Below are 23,878 nucleotides of genomic sequence, written 5' to 3'. Positions count from 1 at the left end.
TGAATTGTGGTCGGGGTCCTTAAATGTTAGTTAATAAACTTTAGGCAATTTCAATGCATATGTGGTTGTAACCTTAACTCTGGCACTGCAAATGGTGGCTTCATTTTATGACTAAATCGAAGAGATCAACTCTGAAGCTATAGGTTGTAGGTCAAAGGATCGAAAAAAAAGGGTCGAATGACAAAAGGGTCGAGTCAATTCGACCGAAAAAAAGAATAGCATTTTCTTTTTGGGGGGGGGGGTCCCCACCAAACCCCCGTTTTTGGGGTAAAAACACCCCTTTAAAGCTACACTAGAGCTAAAAAAAAATATATATATATTTTTTTTTTTCGATCCTTTGGTTTTCGGTCGAATGCACTCGACCCTTTTGCATTCAACCCTTTTGCTTTCGACCCTTTAACTGGACACCGTTAAGTTGGACTCCCCATGCGGGGATGCAGATGCCTAGGACTTTGGTACCATCAAGGGAAACAGCACTAAACCTTCCATAAACTATATAGAGCCTCATTTGGTGTTTACCGCCAAAATTAATTACTGTTACCGCCACTCAGTCCCCTGGACTTACCATGGGATTCTGAGTGGTAGTTTGGCAGTGTTAGTCCCTGTTAGGCACGATTGTATGCAGTACCCTTTGGGTGCACTACAACAACCCTGACCTCCTGGCAATAGGAACCCAACTTTGGTATACGTCTGTACTACACAGGTTGGTAGTGTGGCTGAACAGCCAGGCTTATCTCAAGAGGGGTCAATGTGAGATTCACAGTGACAAGTAGTCAAATAAACTCTTACACACAAGGTTTCTTGAATAAACAATTATTAATTTATTTACCAGTCAGTTATAGTAAGCCTTCTTCAGAAGGGAGCATTATAAAACCACACACAAATACACTCCAAAGATACACACTCTTAGTTATCTAAATCAGCAATTACCCATTTAGGATGACACACAGGCACTGCCTACACCCTCGGGTGACTTCAATAGCTAGGGTGCTCTTGGCATTAATATATCACTGTTGCATTTAGAATATTCTTGGGAGTAGTGTTAAAGAGAAGAGAGTTCAGAATAAAACAAGTATTCACACAGTTATTCTTAAGTAGGTAAGTACTTTCAAAACATCCCTCAATGCAAAGTTAGTTAACCCTTTCCTGGAAGGAAGTCAAAACACATAATCAGAAGAGAGAAGAGTCATTCAGGGAGCCAGGCCAGCCAATGTTAAGTTAGCAAAAGTCAAGGGAAACTGAAGCTCTTCTTGCAGGTAAGTAGAAAGTCTTTTCCAATGTTTAAAAATTCTTGGTAGAATAGAAGAAAATCAAAGTAGGGCCACAAGCTGATTAGGCTTGTGAGGTAAAGAAGCTGCACGCAACTCTACACATGCAACCAAGCAAGTCTCCAACGAGGCTACACAACAAGAGGTAAGTTCTCTTAGACTTTACAGTACCTTTAGGTTGAAGAAAAAGTGCAGCAGATGACTTCTGTTCCTCAGATCTCACTGTTTCTGGGCCTCAGTCGTGGGTACAAGAGGGAGGACTTCTGGGGACTCCTGCACTGCAATGGGGCGGTCACCGCTCGCAACCAGAAAACTTCAAACAAGTGGCTGTTCGGTGTTTCAACTCCTCGCATCTACCGCAAATAGCAACACTGCGGTTCCTGGCTGTCGAGATGGGCTTTCCTTGCATCTGGGGTCCTGCCCTCTGTTGAGGGGGCTCAGGCTCGGTCAGTCCTGATTCCTGGGAGTCCGGAGGATCTTCCTGGAGCTCTTGGCCAGCTTAAAAGCAACGCACACAAACTGATGTTCCTCTCCATGGCTATCTGATTCCAGCAGCGACTGCAGTGGATACTCGACCAGCACTGAGAGGATGTCCAGGTGGCTTATTTTGGAGTTGATTGGTCCCACCAACTCAAAGGGAGAAGTCGTCCTTGCAGGAGCTTCTCTGTTGATACAAATTTGTGAGTTTCAGCACAGCAGCAGGGTTTCACAGGGCAAACCAATGGTCCAGGAGTTACAGCAGGCGTCTCTTCCAAGTTCTTCTTCGGATGCCGTCATCCAGTGGTCGACTCTGCCTTCCAAGCCAAAAAGCCTCACCTTTTATGCAGGTTTCTCCCATTAATTCCAGCCTAGCTGTCAGTCACCCAGCAGGGACAGCCAGATGGCCAATCACCTAAGAGTGCATTCCTGTCTCCTAGGAGAATAAGCACAGGGAGTTTCGGGCACCTCTCTTGCTTCTCTTGCTTCCTGCCCCTGCCAGACACACTGGAGCCCGGGGCGAGATTCAGGAGCAAAATGAACAAAGGGACTAAACCGGGCTTGGCGCACAGAGTAAATCTCAAGAAGGACCTTTCCACAAAGAAATGGCGAAAAAAGAAGACCAGGCCATTTTGACAAAAATGGCACCCATGGGTGCTTTACCGTGGCTGCGAACGCAGCCCGCGGTAAAATCCCATAATGGTAGTAAAAAGTAAATCACTGCCACCAGCCATTCAGTGAGGAAAAGGTAACATAAAAATGTTACATGAGAAGCTAGACAAAGGGGATACTAAGTATCCCCTCCAGCACCCTATTGTAAGATAGTGTGTGCTGGGTCTAGAAAGTTACAAGTGTAAGTAAAGTCAATTTCACTTCACTGCTCTGGGAAACAGTAGTTTATCCCAGAGAAGGTATTTACATTTTTGGGGATTCTGAAAGACTTCCCTGTGTCACTGCACTGAAGGTGCTGTGTGACACAATGTAAAAGATGATGCCTATTGAGTTTGTCAGACTCCATAACCAAAAAGAGACACTGTGTACAAAATCACATTACAATACATGAGAGAGTGGGAAAAGGGGTCTTACTCCCTCCAGGTTAAAAAAATCAAATCCTCAAAATCCAGCAAAGTTGCTGGGGGGTCTCTAAGGTAGAGGCAATTATCACAATTCTGAGAATTCTCCCTAACAGTCCCCATTTCTGGAGTCCATAGGACTTCATGGGGATTTTGGTGGCCATTCTGCTGTCGTAAATCGACCCATTTTTGGCGTTAAAGGGGAAGTAAATCCTCCTCTTCAAGGTCAAACTGGTGGTGAAGTAAATATGAAGGAAATTCTGATACTGCCAAAAAACAGAATGACCACCACTTTGTCATTACACCGTCAAACTTGTAACGAGGCCCATAGGCCTTATACTGTAGTTTGTTGGGTAGGTTTTAAATATGGTGCCTGGTCCAACTCACAATCATAACTTAGTTGCTGAAAATCCAAGATAAAAAGTCTCCCCAAAAATGGCCCTGCAGACCATGAATAGCCCTTATGAGTATGTGGATCTCACTGGGTCTATAGCCTTTAGTAAAAATCAAACTCATTGGCTATTTAAAAGAGAGCCGTTCTGATTGGTTTAGGCCAGTCCGACATTTGGTGTCCATGATCAGGATCCTATTCCACAATCATATGCGAAAGATACATCCATTGTGTTTTGGAGGTAACTGGCCTAACCCTGCTGTTGGAGGGGAGCAGGGATTTGACTCTACCCTTTCACTATGAGAAGGACCAGCTCGGGTTTCTTTGTTGTCCTCGAAATTGCAAACTGTTTGGGATATTACTGACCCGGAAGTGGAAGCAGACTCACCCTCACGGTCCAATAGAAAGGCTGGTTCCTTCGGTCAGCCTTTGAACAAGCTATTCCGACAGAAGAGAGCGACCATACACTTGGCCCCTACTTTGTGGAATAAAACAGACTCCAGTACTTTAAGGAGGATTTCCTTACGCCCTGTGATCAGGGTCTTTAGGTATGAGTTCCTGACTTAGTGTTGCCCGTTATTCCCTAACGCTATGGCTACTTATACGAGTCAGTATTGAAGTATGTAAAAGTATGTTGTGGATACATGATGGTCAGTGTGGGACTATACCAGGTTCCGCTGAGGTAAAGTGGGGCTCTATTGGGGTCCACATGAGGGTCACCTGTCGTTGATTTGTGGTCTTTTAAGGTCCCAGGTGGCTATGCTGGAACCAGTCTGTTGTTCTGAAGGATTCTGTGAGTGTTTTATGGGAAGCTCTGTGGTGCTATGATGGAGGATAGGCGAGGTTCCTTCTTGCACAAGCACACTACCAAATGCATCCGCGGTACGTGCAGCCCTTCGGAAGGGCATCTTTGTGATACAGAGTGAGTGTGGAAGAACGATTTGGGGATGGGTGTAACAAGGAGGGATAACGTGTAACCAGTTGTCAAATAGAAATATTTTTGTTAGAGGAGGGAGATTTCATTGAAACAAGGCTTGTTGTAAGTGGGCCCAGTGGCATAGGCTGACTGTGCCCAGCCCTCGCACCGCCACGGGCCCTCCTCATCCACCTCTCTCGTCCACCACACCTTAGGCCCCTGGGTACCTACTCCCTTGTGCTATGTTGGATCATTTGAAGATAACAACCACTAGAAGATTCACAAATGCATTCCACACAGTATAACCGAGTCCAAAAAAGGGTACCTATTTCCCAAAAAGGGTTGCATATGTCCACAGAGGCAGTAAAGAGCACTTTGACATCAGGTGATGTTTGTAAAGAACCATATACTCCGTTTCTATTAGCAATTTAAAACTCATTTGAAAGTTGTCTTAAATAACCCCGCCAGTCTTGCGTTTTTGTGTGCTGAGTTATGTACTAATCTCCTTCTTACCCTCTAGGTTGTACATCCCCAGATTTTTTGGAGACCCACCTGATCACTAGGCTACTGTGAGGGGTGTAAGGACCAATACATAGGAAAACATTTTGACAATATTGTAAGGTTGTGCTTGTATTATAACCACCCCTCTGTGCTTATGTAAGGGCGGATGTGTCCAGTTACCACATCTACAGCCAATTTAGCTTTCAGAAAACAAGCTACGGGTAAAAGTCTAGTCTTGTCATTTGTCTCCTCATACGGCACGTAACACGTTTCTAATCGCTCTAAATTTTGGGAGTTGTGGAAAATGAGGCACGGGCAGATAAAGATTGCCCCATGGCGTCAAGGGGGGGAAACAGGGTCAAGACTCAGGCCTCTTGGATCCACAGTTGACCCCCAAGTGCCTGGACCGCCTCTCCTTCATATATCTCCATTGCTGTGTCGCCACTGCTCCGGAGTTGTGGCAGGTGTAATATACAGTTACCTGTATTCTGGATCGATTCGTCATCCTGGAATGGACATTCGCTCAGAGCGCCAACTCTGGCCATTGATCCTCCAAGAACCAACTTCATGGACTCCATGGATCCCTGGTGAAGGAAGAAAAGGAAACCCAGTTGAGGGCCGGCCCTGGTGCAAACTAAACAGGGAATTCACATGAATTGCTGAAAGTCCAATATGACACATACGTTTGCAGTTGGCCGTAGGCAGTCTGCAAGCTGAAGAATACAGGAACAAAGCAAACTATTCAAAATACTATTGACATACATTTACATTAATGTATTATTGTTTTTCTAATAGTATGGCCCATGCCATGTATGCGTAGATCACATTTCAACAGTGTTTAGGAATTTACAATTCAAGAATTGAACAGCAACCAAATGCAATGTTGGCACCGTAGGGACTTATGTTAGAGGACAGATGTTTGGGAGGTTGTGGGGGGAGAGCAGAGGAAGGAGGGCACAAGTACAGAAAGCCAATGTGGGCTTGTAGAGGAAGGTAAGCATGAGCACAGACATTCAAAGTAGGCCCAAGCAACGAAATTCCAAGACGGAATGTGCAGGGAAGTTCAAGGTGCACTTGGAAAGGCAAATGGGAACAAATGTGGAGTTCAGGTGGGTTTCTAAAGGTAGATGAGCAGAAGTAAGGTGTTTCAGTTGTTCAGTTGGAGTGTCCGAGGTTGGCTTGTATGGAGAGATGGGGACAGTTGAAGGTGGTAAGCACAAGCAAGAACATTTACGTTGGATTGGAGGATGTTCATCACAGTCGGGTGGGAGCTCAAAGTGGGCTTGCAGTATCAGGTAATATTATCCCCATCAAAAATATCGCTGTATATATGGTCATCAGGAATGGCCATAGGCGATACTTTTGGTGGGGATAATATTTGGGGATTTTGGGAGTGGGGGATGCGGGGGTGTTCCTCTATCCCTTTAAAATAATATGGGGGTTGAGGGGTGTTCCCCGCAGGTTCCATGCCTTAATATAGCTGCAAATATATGGCGATATATTTGTATGGCGATATTTTTGCAGGGATATTAACACATGGAACCGAGATATGTGGCTCCCTTTGGATGCCTTGGAAAAAGCTTTACAAACCTAGCATCCATACCCACTCCTTTATGCAATGTCAAAATTCATCTCAACCACACACTGACTCCACCAACACCCAGGCACCTTAGAATCTATGAACCAACAAAACGAAACCCTCCACACCATTGTATTCACAAGAACTCACCAACAGTAATGATGCCATGTGCAAACGAGACAAGATCTGGAGAAAAACACAGATACATAAAGATCTCACCATCCTAAAAAGCCTCTGCTTAGCCCACAGGACCCCCATCACCTCAGCCAAAGAACATTAATCCACAGTACCCAAAGCAGAAGCTTCCAACAAGAGCAGAGCCCTCTGTGACGTCATCAAGCACTTAATCAGCCCTCTATCAGCCTCCAGAGTACCCAAATTCATAGAGCAATACAATGCAATCAACATGTTCTTTACAGACACAATTGGCAATATCCCAATCCACTTTGACAACACCCTTCCATCATTGACACCCCAGTCATATCACAACACCATGCCCCAAGATGGTCAGAATGCAAGTCCGTAAAACTGGGCAGACTTGAAAACATACTGGAATCACTCAAGGCTAACTCCAACGAGGACGACATCATCCCAGCCTCCATCTTGAAGAATATCACAGAAAAGGCACTCACTCCTCTCTTTCACACTATCAAGCCTCATTCATGCAAGGCATCTTCCCAGACAAACTGAAAACCGACAAGATCGTACCTTTACTAAAAAGCCCAATCTCGACCAGGGCGACCGAGCAAACTACTGCACCATCACCCTTCTTCCCTTCATTGGCAGGACCATCGAGAAGATTGTCACATGCCAACTGTATGAAAAGATCATCCTACACAACATACTTTAAGAATATCAGTCCGGTTCAGATCAAGATCCAGTACAGTGTCTGCCACCATCCAGGTCATTGACAAGGCACACCTCATCATGGCCAAATGAAACCCATGCCTCCTGGTCTTGCTCAACTATACTGCCACATTCAGTACAAAGTGTGACTCAACACTGCATGTGATTCAATGCTACAATCTTTCAATGGTTTGACTCCTACCGCACCAACAATTGGTACAAATAGGCACCTGCTGATTCCAGTGACCTGCAAAGTCCCACAGTACTTCCTCATCTCCCCTGTTATCTTCAGTCTCTACAACGATCGTCTGGAGGCCCTGACGGCCTCGCCAAACATCAAGCTCCACCAGCATGCTGATGACAGGTATACCTGAAGGTCAACTGCATCGATGGCATTTACCAAATAAAACACTGCCTCTCCACCATTCAAGCCTGGGAGCAAAGCATCTCCCTGACACTCAAGCCCACCAAAGCAGCTTTGATCTTCCTTGAAGATGCCACTAAATGTACCAAAGTTTAAAATTGGCTGAGAGAGATGGATCTTAAGGGCTTCTCTCCCCAATTAATCCCTAGAGCAAAGCCCTTCATCTTCACCATTGATTGCCACATTTCCTTTACAGCATACATCTGCAAGAAGACATAAACATCATGATACCAGCTTTCACTCCTGCACTAAATCACACCCTTCATCCCCGCCTCAGACTTCAAATCTGTCGTCCAGGCCCTGGTGCTCTCCCACCTGGATGGTGGCAATGCCCTCCGGCCGGTATCCCAACCACAACTCTGGCCCCTCTGAGATCGTGCCAGCAGCAAGCCACAGCTTGCCTCATCACAGGACTGGAGAAATTCGACCACATCTCTCCCACTCTAAAGGAATTTCACTTGCTAAACCGCCCATGCTCACATCACCTTCAAGACAGCCTGCACCACCTACAAAGTTCTAATGTCAATGATGCCAATACACTCAGCTGAAAGGTTCACCATTTTAGCAGGCAATGCAACACCAGGAGTCAAGTTATCACCTGACCCAGACTGCAATCCAAGATGGGTAAGAGTAGGAAGACCAGAAAAAGAGCATTCTCCTGCCATTCTCCCACACCGTGGCACAACCTTCCTGCAAACATCAGTCTGGATCGCTCCCACCTGCAATTCAGCAATACTTCACAGACAAATGAAGACCACAGACTGACTATGGACCACTCCCTACATTGTATAGCAGTCAGGGTTGTGCTGTGTAAATCACCTGCATGCATAGATGTGGCAATTGAAAGTGGAATTCTGGCAGCAGGTGGGCATAGTGGGGCAGTTCATTCAAGGAGGGTTGTAGACATGAGCAGAAGTAAGAGAGTACAAGGTGGACTTGCAGGGGTAGGGAGGAATAAGGGGGAGCTAAAGGCAGACATTTGGAGTTAAATGAGCCAAAGTGCAGACGTTCAAGGTGGGCTTATGGAGATAGGTGGCCAACGGTATGGGAGTTCACAGTAGTGTTCTGGGCAGGTGGACACATGTCAGAAATACAAGGTGAGAACAGTAGGGGCCGGCTTTTGAGTTAGGTGTTAATGGTAAAACAAATGGCATTTAGAAATACCGCCTGTTTTACTGCAAAACCTAATTTTGATTTTTGGCACAGAAACCTCCAAAACAACAGCATTTGAGTTGAAAATGCAGTAATAGTGGTAGTATGACCATTGCAGTATTACCGCAGGTGCACTCCCTAATGGATTATAATGGTACCTTGAAACAGGGACTAACTAATGACTGTGTAATCTGATAAATTGCTGTTACTGCATGCAGTAACAATCATTGGGCCTCATTATGAATTTGGTGGTAAAACAGTGGTCAATCCACTGAGATACAACCAAACGGATTTACTGTTACCACCACTGGGTCCAGCGGAATCACTGCCATATTACAAGTGGTGGTATGGCTGGCTTAGTTCCCATTTATGGTGATTGCTGCGTAATTACCACCACTGGTAATTCTGCTGGTGGTAATTCCACCGAAATACCCATTTTCTGGTGGTAAAATGGTGGAATTACCTCCAGAATTTTTCTGGAGCTTTTTCCTCCACCTTACCTTCAACCCCATAGTTTGGTGGTGCAGTAATAATGGTAACTCCATTACCACTGTATTACCACTGGTATTGTCCTCCTAAGGTTAAACTCATAACGAGGCCCATTTATTGTGTTTCGCTTTTATTGCCATACATAGGTAATGCAGCCAAGAGGCCCTATGTGCATAAGAGATGGGTTATGAGGACATCAGTCTCCAGAGCCTCATCACCACCTGCCCTTCATTGGGTAGAGGCAATTTAATTTTAACATGTTGTGGTATTTGTGCAGCTCATTTGAATTCTGTCAGCAGAGAATGTAGTGTCAGAGTTTGTTTTGTATTATTATTATTATTATTATTAGCAATAATAATAATACATATTATTATTGTGATATAATCGGTCTGATAGAATGGTCTGAAATGTTGCACTATAGAAATCCCTTCAACATATACAAAAGAAATTCCCATGTGAAGCAAGTGGTATAAAAAAGAACTTTGTCACATGTGCCTGGTCTGTGTCACATCCTTTCTGGAAGATCGGTCACAAGCAGGCGTTCTGCCAACTAGTGAGGTTGGTCATTGTAAAGTGGACTGCAAGGTACCTCAGAGAGGGTCTCCTTCTCCTCCTGTGTTCGCTGGCAGACATGATCCTATCCAATACGCAGGCGGGAGACACACACAACCTTCTCCGTGTGGAGGTGGGAAGTGATGCCAGCAGCTCAAGTTTTGCTAGATTGGGTGGCTTTGAAAGGAGTCAAATTGAATCCCGCACACAGAGAGGCGATTCAGTTCATCAGTGATAGTGCCCACCCTTTGGGATATTGCTCTCTGGCATTTAAGACCCTGATTGAATAATGTGGAATTCCCATGTGTATCAAATTGAAATCCCTACATAGAATAATTCCCCAGCCCTGCCACCTGACATTCGTGTACAGAGTTGCTGTGGCCAGTGCTTTTGTTTAAGTTAGACTTGCCTGGTGTAACAGAGTACACTTTGGCGTGCGGAAGTTAGATAACCCACTACTACAACCAGGGTCGGACCAGGGCATAATATTGTCTCAGGCATCAATGAAAAAGTGTCCCACCGTTGCAAATAGCAATTCATTCCTTTTGTGACAGGCTGTTTGAATAGTACTCCAGGGAGAGTTTTTTGATAAAATGTGATGCAAATTGAGAAATGTAAAGAATATTTATTCAGCAACACTGGTCAAATCTACTAGCCGCATAATGAAGTAACTCATCAAATTGGCCCACATTGGCCCACGCTAGCATTTTGCATTTTTGGTTCGGTCTTTGCCCTGTTGCCCTATAAGGCAGTTCGAGCCTGAATACAACAAACTCTAAACCTGTCTACAAGAGTTGTCTTAAGATTTGGAAAATACGAACATATCTCTCAATGCCTCCACGTCTCCACTGACGTACAAAACCCACCATGGAGTTGGTCCTTTGTTTCTGACTGATCAAATCTGCAGGTTCTCTCCTTACAAAATCATATGATCGACCAATGAACTATTGTTGACTATTCCTCAAGTAAAAACCAAACATGGAGAGAAGAGGGCCTTCCCCTTTCATGCGTCGTCCATCTGGAACACCCTCCCATGTGCACTCAGACTTCAAGGTAATCGTTTGAGGTTTCCTCAGGAGTTAAAGAGCTGGTTATTTACTGAGTAATGCAACTGTGCTTTTTCCTTCTGTGGGATTACTGGTGCCATGATACCCCTCGGTGTAGGTGCACTCTATAGTTACATCAAACAAATACAAGAGATAAATCTAATACAATTCAGGAAAATTGACACAATAACCCACAAGTCAACTCCCCGCTGAAAAATGCCTGTTAACCGGCCTCATTATGAGTTGACAGTGCGGGTAAAATGCGGCAGTATTACCGTATACCACTGCATTACTGCACCGCCCAATTGGTAGTTCTGTCGTAATCCCTCATGGAGGCCTATGGACTCCCATTAAATAAGGACTAACACTGCCACTTGTAATCTGGTGGTAATACCGTCAGACCAAGTGGTGGTAATGGCATTACAGTTCGGTGGTATCTCAGCAGATTTACTGCAAACTCGTAATGAGTGCCAATATGGCTGAACACGTTGATCCCACTGGTCACTGCTGCTTTACACCTCCGTCAGCCATATGTAACGTCCGTGAATTGTGTTTCTGGTAAAGCATAGCATGCCGCCCACAGTGCCAGTGCTGAAGGGAAAAGGAGAGAAGGATGGGGAGCGCCTGAAGTAGGATGGTCATTGGTAACATGCCAGAATGGCCCCAGGCATAGAGATATGTTATATTTCTTGCCAAGTGCCTTATGCTGCCAAAGGAATTCAGCAAAGTATTGAAGGAGAAGGTACATAGCGGCAAAAGGGAAATAGGGAAAAGAGAAGGAGAGAGAATAAGAGAGAGTGAAGAGGAGTGCGTGAGTTAAAAATAAAAATAAAGGAGGGACGTGTTGAAGCATGAAAGCAAACAGAAACACTGTGCACCTCGCTCGCCAGGGCAATCATGAGGATTGTCATGCTGTGCACCTCTACCCAGACCTGACAGTTTCAGAGCGACAACATGGGGAATGCATGAGTGGGGCATGCATGTCTAGACCTCCTGAAATGCAAGTATACAATTCAAGGAGACAAAAGCAAAAATCCTTTACAAAAGGCTCAGGTGGCATTTCTCTTGTCAACAAGCCCCCCAACATAATGGGCCTCATTATGAGTAGTGCACTAAGTGGTAAAAATGAGTTACCACCAATTTTACGCTATGCCAAATTATGGATTTTGGCTTTGAGTCAAGGATTTACTTCCAGCAAAGCCTGGAAGTAAATTTTCCCACTCAAGGCCCAAAAATCGGGAACATTGGTAGAATTACCGCAGCAGTAAATCTGCCGCGGTAATTTCGCAAAAAAAGCCCCATTGAGTCCAATGGACCCAAAGTAAATGGGGAATTACACTGCCACCACCACTTGTCATCATGCATGAATTCCCCCTGACCAAGCGGTGGTAACATCAATTCGTTTTCGGCAGATTTATTGCGGAATTACTGCCTAACTCGTGTGTTATTATGTGTCTAGACTGGAGTACATTGTGCAGCCAGTTTAGACATGTTTTCTTATTGTGGCATGGCATTTGTAAAGGTAAAGCCAACAAGAGTATGTCCTTAAGTGGGGATACTACCATATATTGGAGAGCAGTGTGCACATGTCTCCGTATAGTATAATGACGGGCATTATGTACAAAACAAATGTGAGAATGTTCTTATGTAGGATCTCTGGCATATATTGGTGCAGGCAGAACGGAAATGTACAGGTACCGCTAGTGTGAAAGTGTTTTGAAACTGGCACATATTGTGGGCGAAGGCATCATGAAAATGCATTGGGAAATGCTCCGGTGCACTGTTGATGACTTGCCTCTATTGCATTAATTACCCTATAAGAAAAATATCAGGGGAGATCTCTGAAAGCCTCTTGGTTGGTTCGACTCCCTTGATACACTTGGTAGCTCTGCCATATTTGTGGGAAATATTTACTTCGCTCCCATTAAAAATGTCACCAGCAGCCACTGTTCTAAACACTATAGGCACACTGTGAAGCAAACAGTGTGAACAAGTCACCCAGATAAACATGAGTGCATGGAACGAAGGGTGTTTTCTGTATTTAACTGCTTTTTCTTATATAATGCACCAGACATTGGGCCTCATTCTGACCCTGCGGGTATCCTGGCGGTAAAACCCACCAGGATACCGGCAAATGTAGATGCAGTTTCCAGCACTCGGTCTGGCGGCATTGCTGCCAGATTCTGAGTGCCCGAAGTGACCGTGTAAATCCCCATTCATGGAGTCCGATAGGACTCCATGAAGGGATTTGCCATCATTACCGACACTGGCAATGCCGGTAATGACGGTGTTTATTGCCTTTATGGCGCCTGCCTTACCTCCAGCGTTTAGCTGGAGCTAAGGCAAGGCGCATCAGTGGCAAACCCAAAGTCAGCCGGTCTGGTAAGGGGTCGGTATGCACGAATACTGGCACTTTTTTTACCGGACCAGCCAACTCAGAATGAGGCCCATTGTAACTTTCACCTGACTAATTGCAGCCTCATTCTTTCCTGTAAACTAACCTACATTACCAAAGTGTCAACGAGTTTTAAAGGAACCCAGGACTAATGCTAGCTGTGTTGGGGGCAACAGCGGTTGACACACTATCAATCAAGATACCACACACTCTCTGTCTCTCTCTCTCTCTCTCTCTCGCTGTCTCTTTCTCGTTGACATATTTACCTGAGTTACCAAGAATTCAAGCACGAGTAAGAGAGAGGGTGTGCTGGGTGAACTGCAAGCAAACCACCTCATGAGAGTGAGAGCGCAGGGTTTCTGGGAGGAAAGCATCTTCAATTGTATTTAGCAACATGTCATCTTTCGGCTGCTTCAGGGTGCTTTGCTTTGAGCCACATTAAACATACACTTATGCAAAAACAAAAAACGAATTCCATATGCAGCCATTCAGTGTGAGCACGGCGCATCAAAGGGCATAAGTGGAGCAGCGGGCTCAGCGTGTGCAGCAGGGCGCACTCCGATGTACTCCAATGGACACCACAGTTCATACAAGTCGACATTACAAAAAAGATCCCTGAGCCAATACACTCGACCCCTTTTCCCACCTAATGCAGCACCCAGGGAGCCTTCTAGCCTCCTGGATTTAGCCAGGCTGCTCCCTTATTCCTACTGCCTTCAGCATGTCATAGGCTTTCTATTTGTATTTTTTACTGCCAAACATTGACCAACCCATGCCAAGTATAAGACTCTTCTAAACAGGTCTTCACACCTGGCGCTCCCACACTGCTGATTACCGATCAGATTCACAAAGATCCACTAGAGTTAAGGGTGCGAGGCCAGTTAGCAGCTTTGAACCTGCTTTCTTATACCTGATTCACAAAGCCCAAAACTGGAGCAAACCTGACCTTGCCTGCAGCATCTTTGCAATGCTCCCATGCAAATGTGGTGCACAAAGACTCGCTGAAGGGCATCTACGCATGACTCACAATTGTCCTGCCCTGTCTTGAACTGTCGCCTGCCATCTGTACCACCATTGTGATGAACTGTCTTCTGCACTCTGCAACAATACTGTAACTTTCAAGGAATGCGCCCAGATACCCTTTGGTCAGGTGCGCTCTACAAATAAATAAATACATACATACATACATACATACATACATACATACATACATACATACATACATACCTGAGATGCTGCCCCTATTGCAAGTCCTACCCCATTATTATGGTAAATCAGGCATAAGGAAGCAGATGTGAACTCAAAATATTCATGCGTAAATCCTGAATTTCTTTTGGCTTGAGGCCCATATATCATCTAGCAAGAAGCCCCATTAACATGTGGTTGAAATTCATCACAGCCACGGCCTCAGAAGTATCTGGCTGAACTGGCCGGCAGCCAGGGCGTAAGCCGCGACAAGCACTCACCTGCATCCTAAGGTACGCCTTGTGCCCGGTTCGGATCTCCACGTTTTCCAGCTCCGCCTGGGGAAGGATCATGAGGCCAGGAAGGCCCAGGCTGGAGTCCGCCTGCTTACAGTCCACGTAGAGCTCCAGGGAGGCGGTGTCTCCACGCAGGCCACTCATTCGCAGGATAACAGTGTGGCTCTTGCCATCTGACAGGTTGGCGTTCTGGAGGCTTACGGCATGCAGTTTGGAGTCCTCCCGCATGTACCGGACAAGGACTGCAAGACAAATAAAGAATTTCAAGCTCGGCTTCTACGGACAACTTACCACAGTGACTCATTATTTTACCAACCTCCTTTAAAGGGAAAAAGAAGAGTGTGGGACACTATTGTGAGCAGCACCAAAATAATTTGTTTTATGGATGTGTCATGTAGGATCATGGCACTTCATGATAGCACATACAACTAAACATGGGTGTAAATATTTCAGCACTTTCCTGAATAGACATTTTCTGGTTAGTGAGCCAAGGCTGAGATAAAGACAGGGTTCCTTACAGGACCCACCACAAAGCCCAGCATTTTGCCTTGCAGATTGCTAGAAGTTGGCCTGTTTTCAGAGAAGAAGCTACCTTTGTACCTACAAGCAAAAAATGAGTGCTGAGTAAATCCACTATACATCAGAAGCCGGAAGCACCTCAAAACCTTCCTCTTTGCTTCTGCTTTCTCTCTCCCTCTCCCCTGCTAATTCTTTGCTGAAACTGCACTGAATCTGCAACTGGGCCACTCTCACCGACCTCGGTCTGGGCCAAGCCACTCTCCACTTGCACTGCCTCCCTGGCAACCCCTGCACTGCGGGACTGTCTCTGTATCCCTACAGCCCCCCCTTCCCAGCACTTGTTCTGCACTTACCTTGCACTTGCCACCAGCTGGCCCTTTTATTTATTTATTCTACTTACCTTGTACTGCACTTCCCCCCTCCCCTTCCCCATGCACCTCTCCCCTCCCCCTCCCCCTGCACTTGCGCGATCTGAATGACACCTGGCCTAGTAGGATCGTTGTCTGTCTTCCCCTTGTTCCCCCCTCCCTGCCTCGTCGCGCCTTGAAACACCTGTGTATAGGCGCGTTACAAATGCCTTATCATATCATATCATTATCATATCAAGCCTATTCCAAAATGCTTCCTCTAATAACTAGCGCAAGATGAGTATGTGACCTTGGGCATTTGGCAACAATAGTGCCCATCTGTCTGATAAATACAGGCTAGCGATCCGGCTACAGCTAATACGTATTCAGTTCGACCGCCCTTACCTTTGTTGATTTTACCAACCACAGACACCTCCAACCACTTGTTGTTGTCTTTCTTGGAGTAGAGGCCAAACAGGACGCCTCCGAGCTTGGAAGGCAGGCGGAAGGTGGAGAGCAGGTAGATGTCATTCACTGTCAGCAGCTCTGCTCTGATCTTGTCCACCACGCTGTGCATCTGCCGGGTCTCACTGACAGTAAGAAGGTCCATCACTAGATGAGAAGGAGGGATGGATAATAGCGTTAGCGATTTCAGCTAGGGGAGTTGCTGCATCAGCATAGAACTTGACTTGGGGCCCAAGTTTCTTGTAGAATGGGAAGGTGTGAGGGATAATATTAACAGTCTTTGTTCCTTAGACCATAACCTGAGGTGTCTCCTGACTCTTATATGGTAAGTCGTGTTACGTCTCATCAAGAATGTGTTAGAAAGGAGAGTATATCATAAGTATTAGAAATATAAACATGTTTCAATCCTTGGACAGGTGAATTCTAATGGGCCTTCTTCAGGTCAGGAACCATATGCCTCCATTGTAACAAAATAGAGAAAAAGGCTGACCATTAGCGGAAATATACATGCAACTTTTTATTTTTCTCTGGCATTCTTTGTTACTTGTCATTTTGTTGAGTTTAAAAGGCTGAATCACCCTTGCCAACAGATTATGCGGCATGTAGGTTGCATACAGAACGTTGAAGAACACGTGTAAACCACTAATCTGTTTTACAGGCATAAAAATAGAGTGAGAATGATGCAATACACAAAACGCTGTTACTTCCTCTGAATCAATTTTACTAACCTCATAGCCCGACCAGCTGGCAACTCATACCAATACGTGGTCTGGTATTTCTATACGCTGGAACATTCTAGATCATTTTTATTTTTTAAGATCCAGGTCTTTGGGTCTGCGAGTGGGGCTGGGGTTTGCGAAATGGACAGGACGATGCGGAATTCATCTGTTCTACTTCACATTACATGGTGTGGCTGTGCACCAAGTTCCTACTCCCAGCACAACATGGAGATTCCTTAGTTACTGACACTTGGCAGACTCCAATGGAGATGCGCTTATTATTTCACTGGCGTCCCCCTTTGGCATGGAGTTTTTCATGGAAAACTAAGCTCAAGTACTGCTGGATCTCGTACAGCATCACCATCCCACTCCTAAACTCTGTCAAGTACAAATGTCCATGCTTCTGCTTGCTTAAGAGACTCTTCCACTAATATGTACCACCCATTCCCACACATTTCCTGACAGGACCGTCATCGCAGATGACATAATCTTGGTCAGAGCAGATTTTTTCGACATTTTCTCGATTTTGGCAGTCTGACGCGGAAACGTCCCCGGGACTCGAGCCCCACACTTTATGAACAGAGAGGAAAATATATTTCTTGGCACTGTCGCTTGCAGCCACACTTGATGTACAGTGCTGCAAACGGAACACATCTGGAACGGGAAGGCATGTAGAGGAATGTCGAACAGATGGATCAGCTGAGAGGCAGAGGAGTTGCTTCCTTACGCATGAGGGAGCAGCGGGCAAGGCTGGAGACCAAATCCATCTGCAAGGTAAACTGGGCACGGTAAAGCGCCATGGGCAGCAATATATTTCAAGATGGGTCGCATGAGTTTACATTCCTGCAGAATTCCAAACATATCGAAAAACAGAGTGGGGGTTAACTTCACAAAGTCTGCCACAAGGTGCTGAATTGGGATTCTCACCATGTTGCAGACTGGCGAATATCTCAGCACTATTTTCCAATGTATTCTAATCTTGTTTGTTTGTTTGTTTGTTTGTTTTATTATTTATAATGCGCATCATACCCGGGGGAACAATCTTAGTTCCTTTGGTTATTTCTGAGGCGGGAACCCAGCTTCCAAAGGCAGTGTAGCACCGTACTGCGATGCATAGGGTGCTCCAGTGCCATTTGAATTGTTTCTGGGGGCTCTGGTGGATCTGGAAGAGGCATCTGGGCAAGGTTGGTGGGACGAGAGGGAAAAAAAAAAATTGCTGTTGTTATAGGGGTGCAGACCGCAATGACTGAGCTCTGCATGCAACCCCAATTCAACGTGTTCTGTATCGATAGCATAGAGGCATGTGTGTCCAGAGGAGAGGCGTGTGTGACCGTGCTGCTAGGATATTTTGACATGGAGTGTGGTATGGAAGTTGGATTTAAAGGTGTGGAGTTCTGTTTTTTTTTATCTCTTTTGGTAGGGATATTTAGATTTCTGTGTGAGCAGCTTAGTAGATCTCTGCATAGTGTGTTGTGTAGTAGAATCTGGGGAGAATATTGTGGGAAGCTTAGTGAGGGCAGGCAAGTCAGTATAGAGAATACATCCGATGTGTCCATTGCAAAGTCTTGCTCCGGGTGACACTTGGGTAGGAATTTTGATGGACCTATCCCACTACTCTTTAAGGCAAGATTCATGTCAGAGAATATCAGATGACTATAAAATGGCCACCGAATATCATCCTACATGTGCTGTATAAATGAGCCCAGAGCAATGATGCCTCCTGCCCAGCCATCGCACTAGCCCTACCCACAGGCTACACCATCCTCAGGCAAGATAGATGTGATAAGATTGGAGGGAGAGTCGCCCTTATCCACAAAGACTCGCTGCCCATTAGACTAACAGACCATAGTACATGGGGTGGTAATGCTGATATCCTATCAGCCAAGCTTACGCTCTCCCCCAATAATCTAATCAATATCCACATCCTATACAGACCTTCCGGACTCCCAGCTGACTTCCAAGAGCACCTCTCCCATCGGCTCAGCAACAACATTAAAAAGTCCTCCAAAATCCTTTTATTAGGGGACTTAAATTTAGGATACAATGATCCTAAGGATAAATCCGCCACAACCCTAGCTAAAGAACTCGCAGACTTAGGTTTCTCCCAAGGGGTCCTCACCCCCACTCACCCCAAAGGCCGCAACCTTGACTGGGTCATGGATCACAACTGTGCATCCAACATTACATCAAACACCGCCCTTCCATGGACGGACCACACATGCATCAAATTCCTCATCCCCACCAACCCCAAACCTAAGACTCTGACCCACGCACCACCTGCCACAATAAGAAGTTCTAAAAAACTCAATGCAGACAACTTGCGTCCCCACCTTAAATTCCCTTGCCTAGCACCACCTTTCTCTCAGGACCCAAATATACTATCAGCTATCTTCAATGAAACTCTCACCAATGCCATAAAGTCTATAGCCCCACTTAAAAGCAAGAAGGAAAAAAAATAATTTCACTGCAACTCTTGGTTCTCGGAAGAACTCCAAACCCTCCAAGCTCAAAAGCGGCAGTTGCTTAAAAACTGGCAAACGGATCCGAGTGACCTAAATAAGAGCCTCTTCAAACAAATAGCCCTCCAATATAAAAAAGCCATTTTAGCAGCCAAATCCAACTCTTTCAATGATAGGATTTCAAAGGCCAATTCCCAAGCTAAAGAACTGTTTGCAATCTTTAATGAATTAGTCACTCCTCCGGCTACCGCCGACGAGATAACCAAAGACAAAGCGTGGTGTGCTAGCATTCAGTCCGCCATGCTCAAAAAAATAAAACTCCTCCAGAACAAAATCCAAAACCACTGCAAAGCCCTCCCAAACCAAGAAACCAACCGCCACACACAAGACAAGCGTAGTAATTTCAATCACGCTAAATTCTCGTTCAGAGACGTCACTGAACCTGAGGTCCTTAATCTCATAAAAAACCTCAAACCGTCCCTCTGCAAAGCAGACATTTGTCCTCCCAAAATCATCAAGGAATGCGCTAATGACCTAGCACCCCTGATTACTGCCTTCATTAACGCATCTTCACAAAACCCCTCTTCGACTTACTTGACTACATGGGTGTTGCATATACAAACTATGCAGATGACAGTCAAGTACTTATCCCCCTATCTGGACTCTATCACCAAGATGCCACAACCCTTCACAACATCTATGCCACTATCCAAGCTTGGATGGCAATCAATGGCCTCTGTCTTAACGGGGAAAAGACTGAAATTCTCATCCTGGGCCAGACAAACACATTATCGAAACTAAGCCCCCAATACAACAACTTCAACATTGATAACTCAACCATCTCCGTATCATCCTCTGTCAAGACTCTAGGTGTTCACATTGACGCAAATCTATCGATGAACAAACAAGTCAGCGCCATAGCCTCTGCACCAGCGTTCAGCACCAAACTCATCAATGCCATTAAACCCTACCTATCCACCCCCAACCGCTTCGCCATAGCCAGAGAAACTATAGGAGCCAAACTCGATTATTGCAACGCTCTCCTAGCTGGCACCTCTGCCAAGAACATTCACAAACTGCAAACCACACAAAACAATGCCCTCAGAGCCGCTATGAGCATCCCTAGAAGAGACCATATATCCCATGCCAGACGTGAAACACGGTGGCTCCAGGTCAAAGACCGTATTACTCTGAAAATCCTTACCATCACTCACAGATGCATCAACAAAACCGCTCCAGCATACCTATCTGAAGAAATATCAAGGACCACATCCACTCGCCCCACCAGAGCTCAGTTCACCAACCAGCTACACATACTACGCATAAAGAGAGCCACAGCTGGAGGTCTAGGCTTTGCCTATATTGCACCGAAACTTTGGAACTCACTCCCTGCCACGCTTAGAGCTGAAACTTCCATCTCTGTTTTCCGCAACAAACTCAAGGCCAATCTCCTCAACTAGCAAGTGGAGGACTGCCTCCTCCACTTTTGCCATGTATATTGTAATATAACATAAATGTAATATAACTATATTCTAACCTGTATATATATTGCTAATGACTATGTAACTATATTGCAACCTGTATATATTTTGCTAATGACCATGTAACTAAGTAACTAAGCTTTGTACTGTAACAAGTGCCACGATGTCCTCGGGCTACTGTGCGCTATATAAATACGAATAAAACAAAACAAATAAAACAAACAGTGGTGTTATATTCAAAGTTTACAGAAAGGTAGTCTCAGAAGGATAGCTCAGGTGCAACATGCTCGCTGTGGAAACAAGACGACACAGAGCAACACAGGTTTGATCCCCGGGTATGCGCTTAGAAACCTCTGGGTATTAATCACGTTAAATAACATATCATATCATACAAGATAACCAATCCAAGTACACTGAAGAACGTAACTCATACTTCCCAACAGAATTGGAAAGTCGTTTTTTTAGGGTACGTTAGTTAAGAATTGGGATGTCAATCTCCAGTACCCTGGGATTCTAGCTGTTTTGCGGGAACACCTGCTTTGCTTTGGTTATTCAGTTCCCTTTCTTTAATCCTTCAGCCGTTCGTCAACTGGTGAACAACATCAGAGCCTCAGACCTGTCATCAGAATCCTACTGTCATGAAGTGGTGGTCTTCCTCATGCTGTAGTCGCACATCACCACCCTGAGCTGCAGGTCATATAAACGCACTCAAGCACCACCATAATCACTCCTCTACTAAAGAACCCGTCATCAGCTCTCGCGCTCCAGGCCTCTTTCCAACTGAGCAAGATCATGAGGAGAGGTAGAAAAGCAACTGCAAGAATACTTCATACACATCACCTCCTCCATGTCTGGCTCTCCAGTTGCAGAGCAGCAATAGTGGCATAGACCACCCAGAAAATGTGCAAAAATATCTCCTCTGTTTGTAGCAAAGGGAAGACTACCTGGAAGGATTCTTTTAGATTTGCCGGCATTGTGTGTGTGGCGGAATGCTCTCTGCGAGGGCGAAACAACCTGAACTTTTTTGATATTTTAGCAATAAAATGATTTGGGTAATTCTGTTTCTGAAAGTGAGATTTGCTATTCAGACCCCTGTTTCATACCTTTAGATGACAAAAGCCATAATGTACACATGAACCTTTCTGCGACACCCCCTGCAGCTGCCATGCCCTGGCAGCAGGGCAGGTTCAAAGATCACATGTGTGTCCCTGAACACAGCTGCAGGAGCTCAAAGTTCCAAAATGCAATTGTGGATTTTAACCATTTGCATATCTGATTCAAAATAGTTTAACTATATACTCTAGCAGCCTTATCGCAGTTATTCAAGTATTCAAGATATTCTAAATATAAGTCATGTCTAGTTATGACATGGTGGCCACTGCGGTCACACATTTATACAACCATAGTCATTGGATGTCATATTAATGTCAGCTTAGTGAGCAGTGACTGATTCATGAGAGGGCTGGGTGTGTATTAGGTGTCTGGTTCTTTCCTTCTTGCACTAGCGAAGTTCAAGTCTGCACATTGCCTTCTGGTGGGTTGTGGGGCTCAAGAGATGCTGAGTTTCTCAGTTAGGTAGCTTGTTGACTTAAGGGCAACATACTTGTAAATGATGCAGCAGGGTTATGCTATCATATGATATGATATGGCATTCATAATGCGCCTATACACAAGTGTTTCAAGGAACGACGAGGCAAGGGAGGATAAACAGAGGGAAGACAGACAGCGATCCTACTAGGCTAGGTTTGAAGATGATACATGCTTGCAGCGGAAGCCAGTGCATTTAGATGAGGGTCAGCTGATGTATTTGAATTTGTGGCGTTCTTTGATGAGTCGTACTGCAGCATGTAACACACATCTAAGGGGTGCCTGGGAAGTCGCAGAAAGGCCTTCCAGAAGAGCATTGCTGCCATCCAGGTGGGAGCAATGCCCCCCCTTTTCGAAGATGAAGGGCTTGATCTTCCGCAGGAGAGAAAGTTGGTACAAAGCCATTTGTGACTTCCTTGCTATGCGCTGCTTGAAGGAAAGGTGCTGTCGATGCTGAACCCAAGGGACTTGGTGCTGGTGGTGAGATGCAGTGTGAAGTCTTTCGTAGAGGAGAACCTGGTCTAGATGTCAGAATGTTCAGTGTTGTTGGTCAGAAGTAGAATTTGGTCTTGGAGGGGTTGAGCTTCAGTTAAGCACTGGACATATGGGATTGGATCAGTGGGAGGCAGGCCTTGAGCCAGTGGGTGTCTCACGTGGAGGATATCTTGAGGCAGAGCTGCATGTCATCTGAGAATTGGTGAATGTGAATGTTGTGTGATGCCAGGTGAGTTTCCATCAGTTCCATATAATGGTTAAAGATCACAGGGGAGAGGATGGATCCATGCGGGAATCCACATGAAATGGGTAGCATTGGTGATGTCAAAGAATCCATTGGGACTAATTCAATTTCTATGTGTGGTCTTGGGCCCAAAGGTTTGAGGAACAATATGTCCACCTGCAGATATAAGTGGATACTGCTCTGCCTGGAGGCTCGTATAGAGGAAACTGACAAATGCAGTAGCAGCCCAACACTCCTTCTCCAATGGCTGAAGAAAAGGTACAAGTGCTCGAATGGTACAACAACAGAAGTATCAATATTTACGGAAAACAAAATGGACTATTCTTCGTTTCAACTGTCCTACCAACTTGGGAACAAAATCCACTCTAGTATGTAGCACAAAGAACCCTCAGAGTTATCTTTGACTCATCTTTCCATCAAATGGAACTCAGGCTAAAGCAGCTTCTTTTTCCCCTTGCATTCTTCCAATAGTTTTCCCTTCCCTTTGGAAGATTGCGTAGGGCTGGTGCCCAAACCGAATCAATGCAATCAGATGCTTGCCCAAAAAAACAAATACATAAATTGGAGCAAAAGCAAAACCAGGTGTCCAGTCTTAGTCTACCTTTGAAGACCAGTCACCACATATCACCGCTGCCCAAATCAATGGCTTCTAATGGCATACAAGATAAACTTCAAGATGTAATGCACTGTGCACACAGTCTCAACTAAAATAGGTCCTGAATATCTCCAAAACATGGCTCGCCCATCTCTGGAAAGAAATTCATCTACGTTTCTTTTCATTAATCATTTTTTATCAAGTTTAACAAAAACCAAATCACAAAAGTATAGTACACATTAAACCAAAAGGAAGAAACATATGCACATACCCTACTACAAATACACCATAACTATTTGTACGTGAATCATTCTTTTTAGAGAAATTGCCTAAAGTTAAACAAATGGCCCTTAAGGTTCTCGGGGAGAAAGAAGAAA

The 23,878-nt window shown here is 45.1% G+C and overlaps 1 protein-coding gene across 1 annotated transcript in view; it reads right to left on the bottom strand.

Annotated features, from left to right (window-relative positions):
- THBS3 (thrombospondin 3) overlaps positions 1–23,878 on the bottom strand; it is a 366,994-nt gene that overhangs the window by 270,856 nt on the left and 72,260 nt on the right. Inside the window, exons 2-4 of the mRNA XM_069650130.1 lie at positions 15,862–16,068; positions 14,576–14,832; positions 5,108–5,210 (exon numbers count right to left, since the gene is read on the bottom strand). Coding sequence (XP_069506231.1) covers positions 5,108–5,210; positions 14,576–14,832; positions 15,862–16,068 — 567 coding nt within the window. The remainder of the gene's footprint in view (positions 1–5,107; positions 5,211–14,575; positions 14,833–15,861; positions 16,069–23,878) is intronic.

This window comes from Ambystoma mexicanum, chromosome 1p (assembly GCF_040938575.1).
Source record: "Ambystoma mexicanum isolate Mex_15411 chromosome 1p, UKY_AmexF1_1, whole genome shotgun sequence".
Taxonomy (NCBI): domain Eukaryota; kingdom Metazoa; phylum Chordata; class Amphibia; order Caudata; family Ambystomatidae; genus Ambystoma; species Ambystoma mexicanum.
This window is presented reverse-complemented; position numbering and strand designations above follow the sequence as displayed.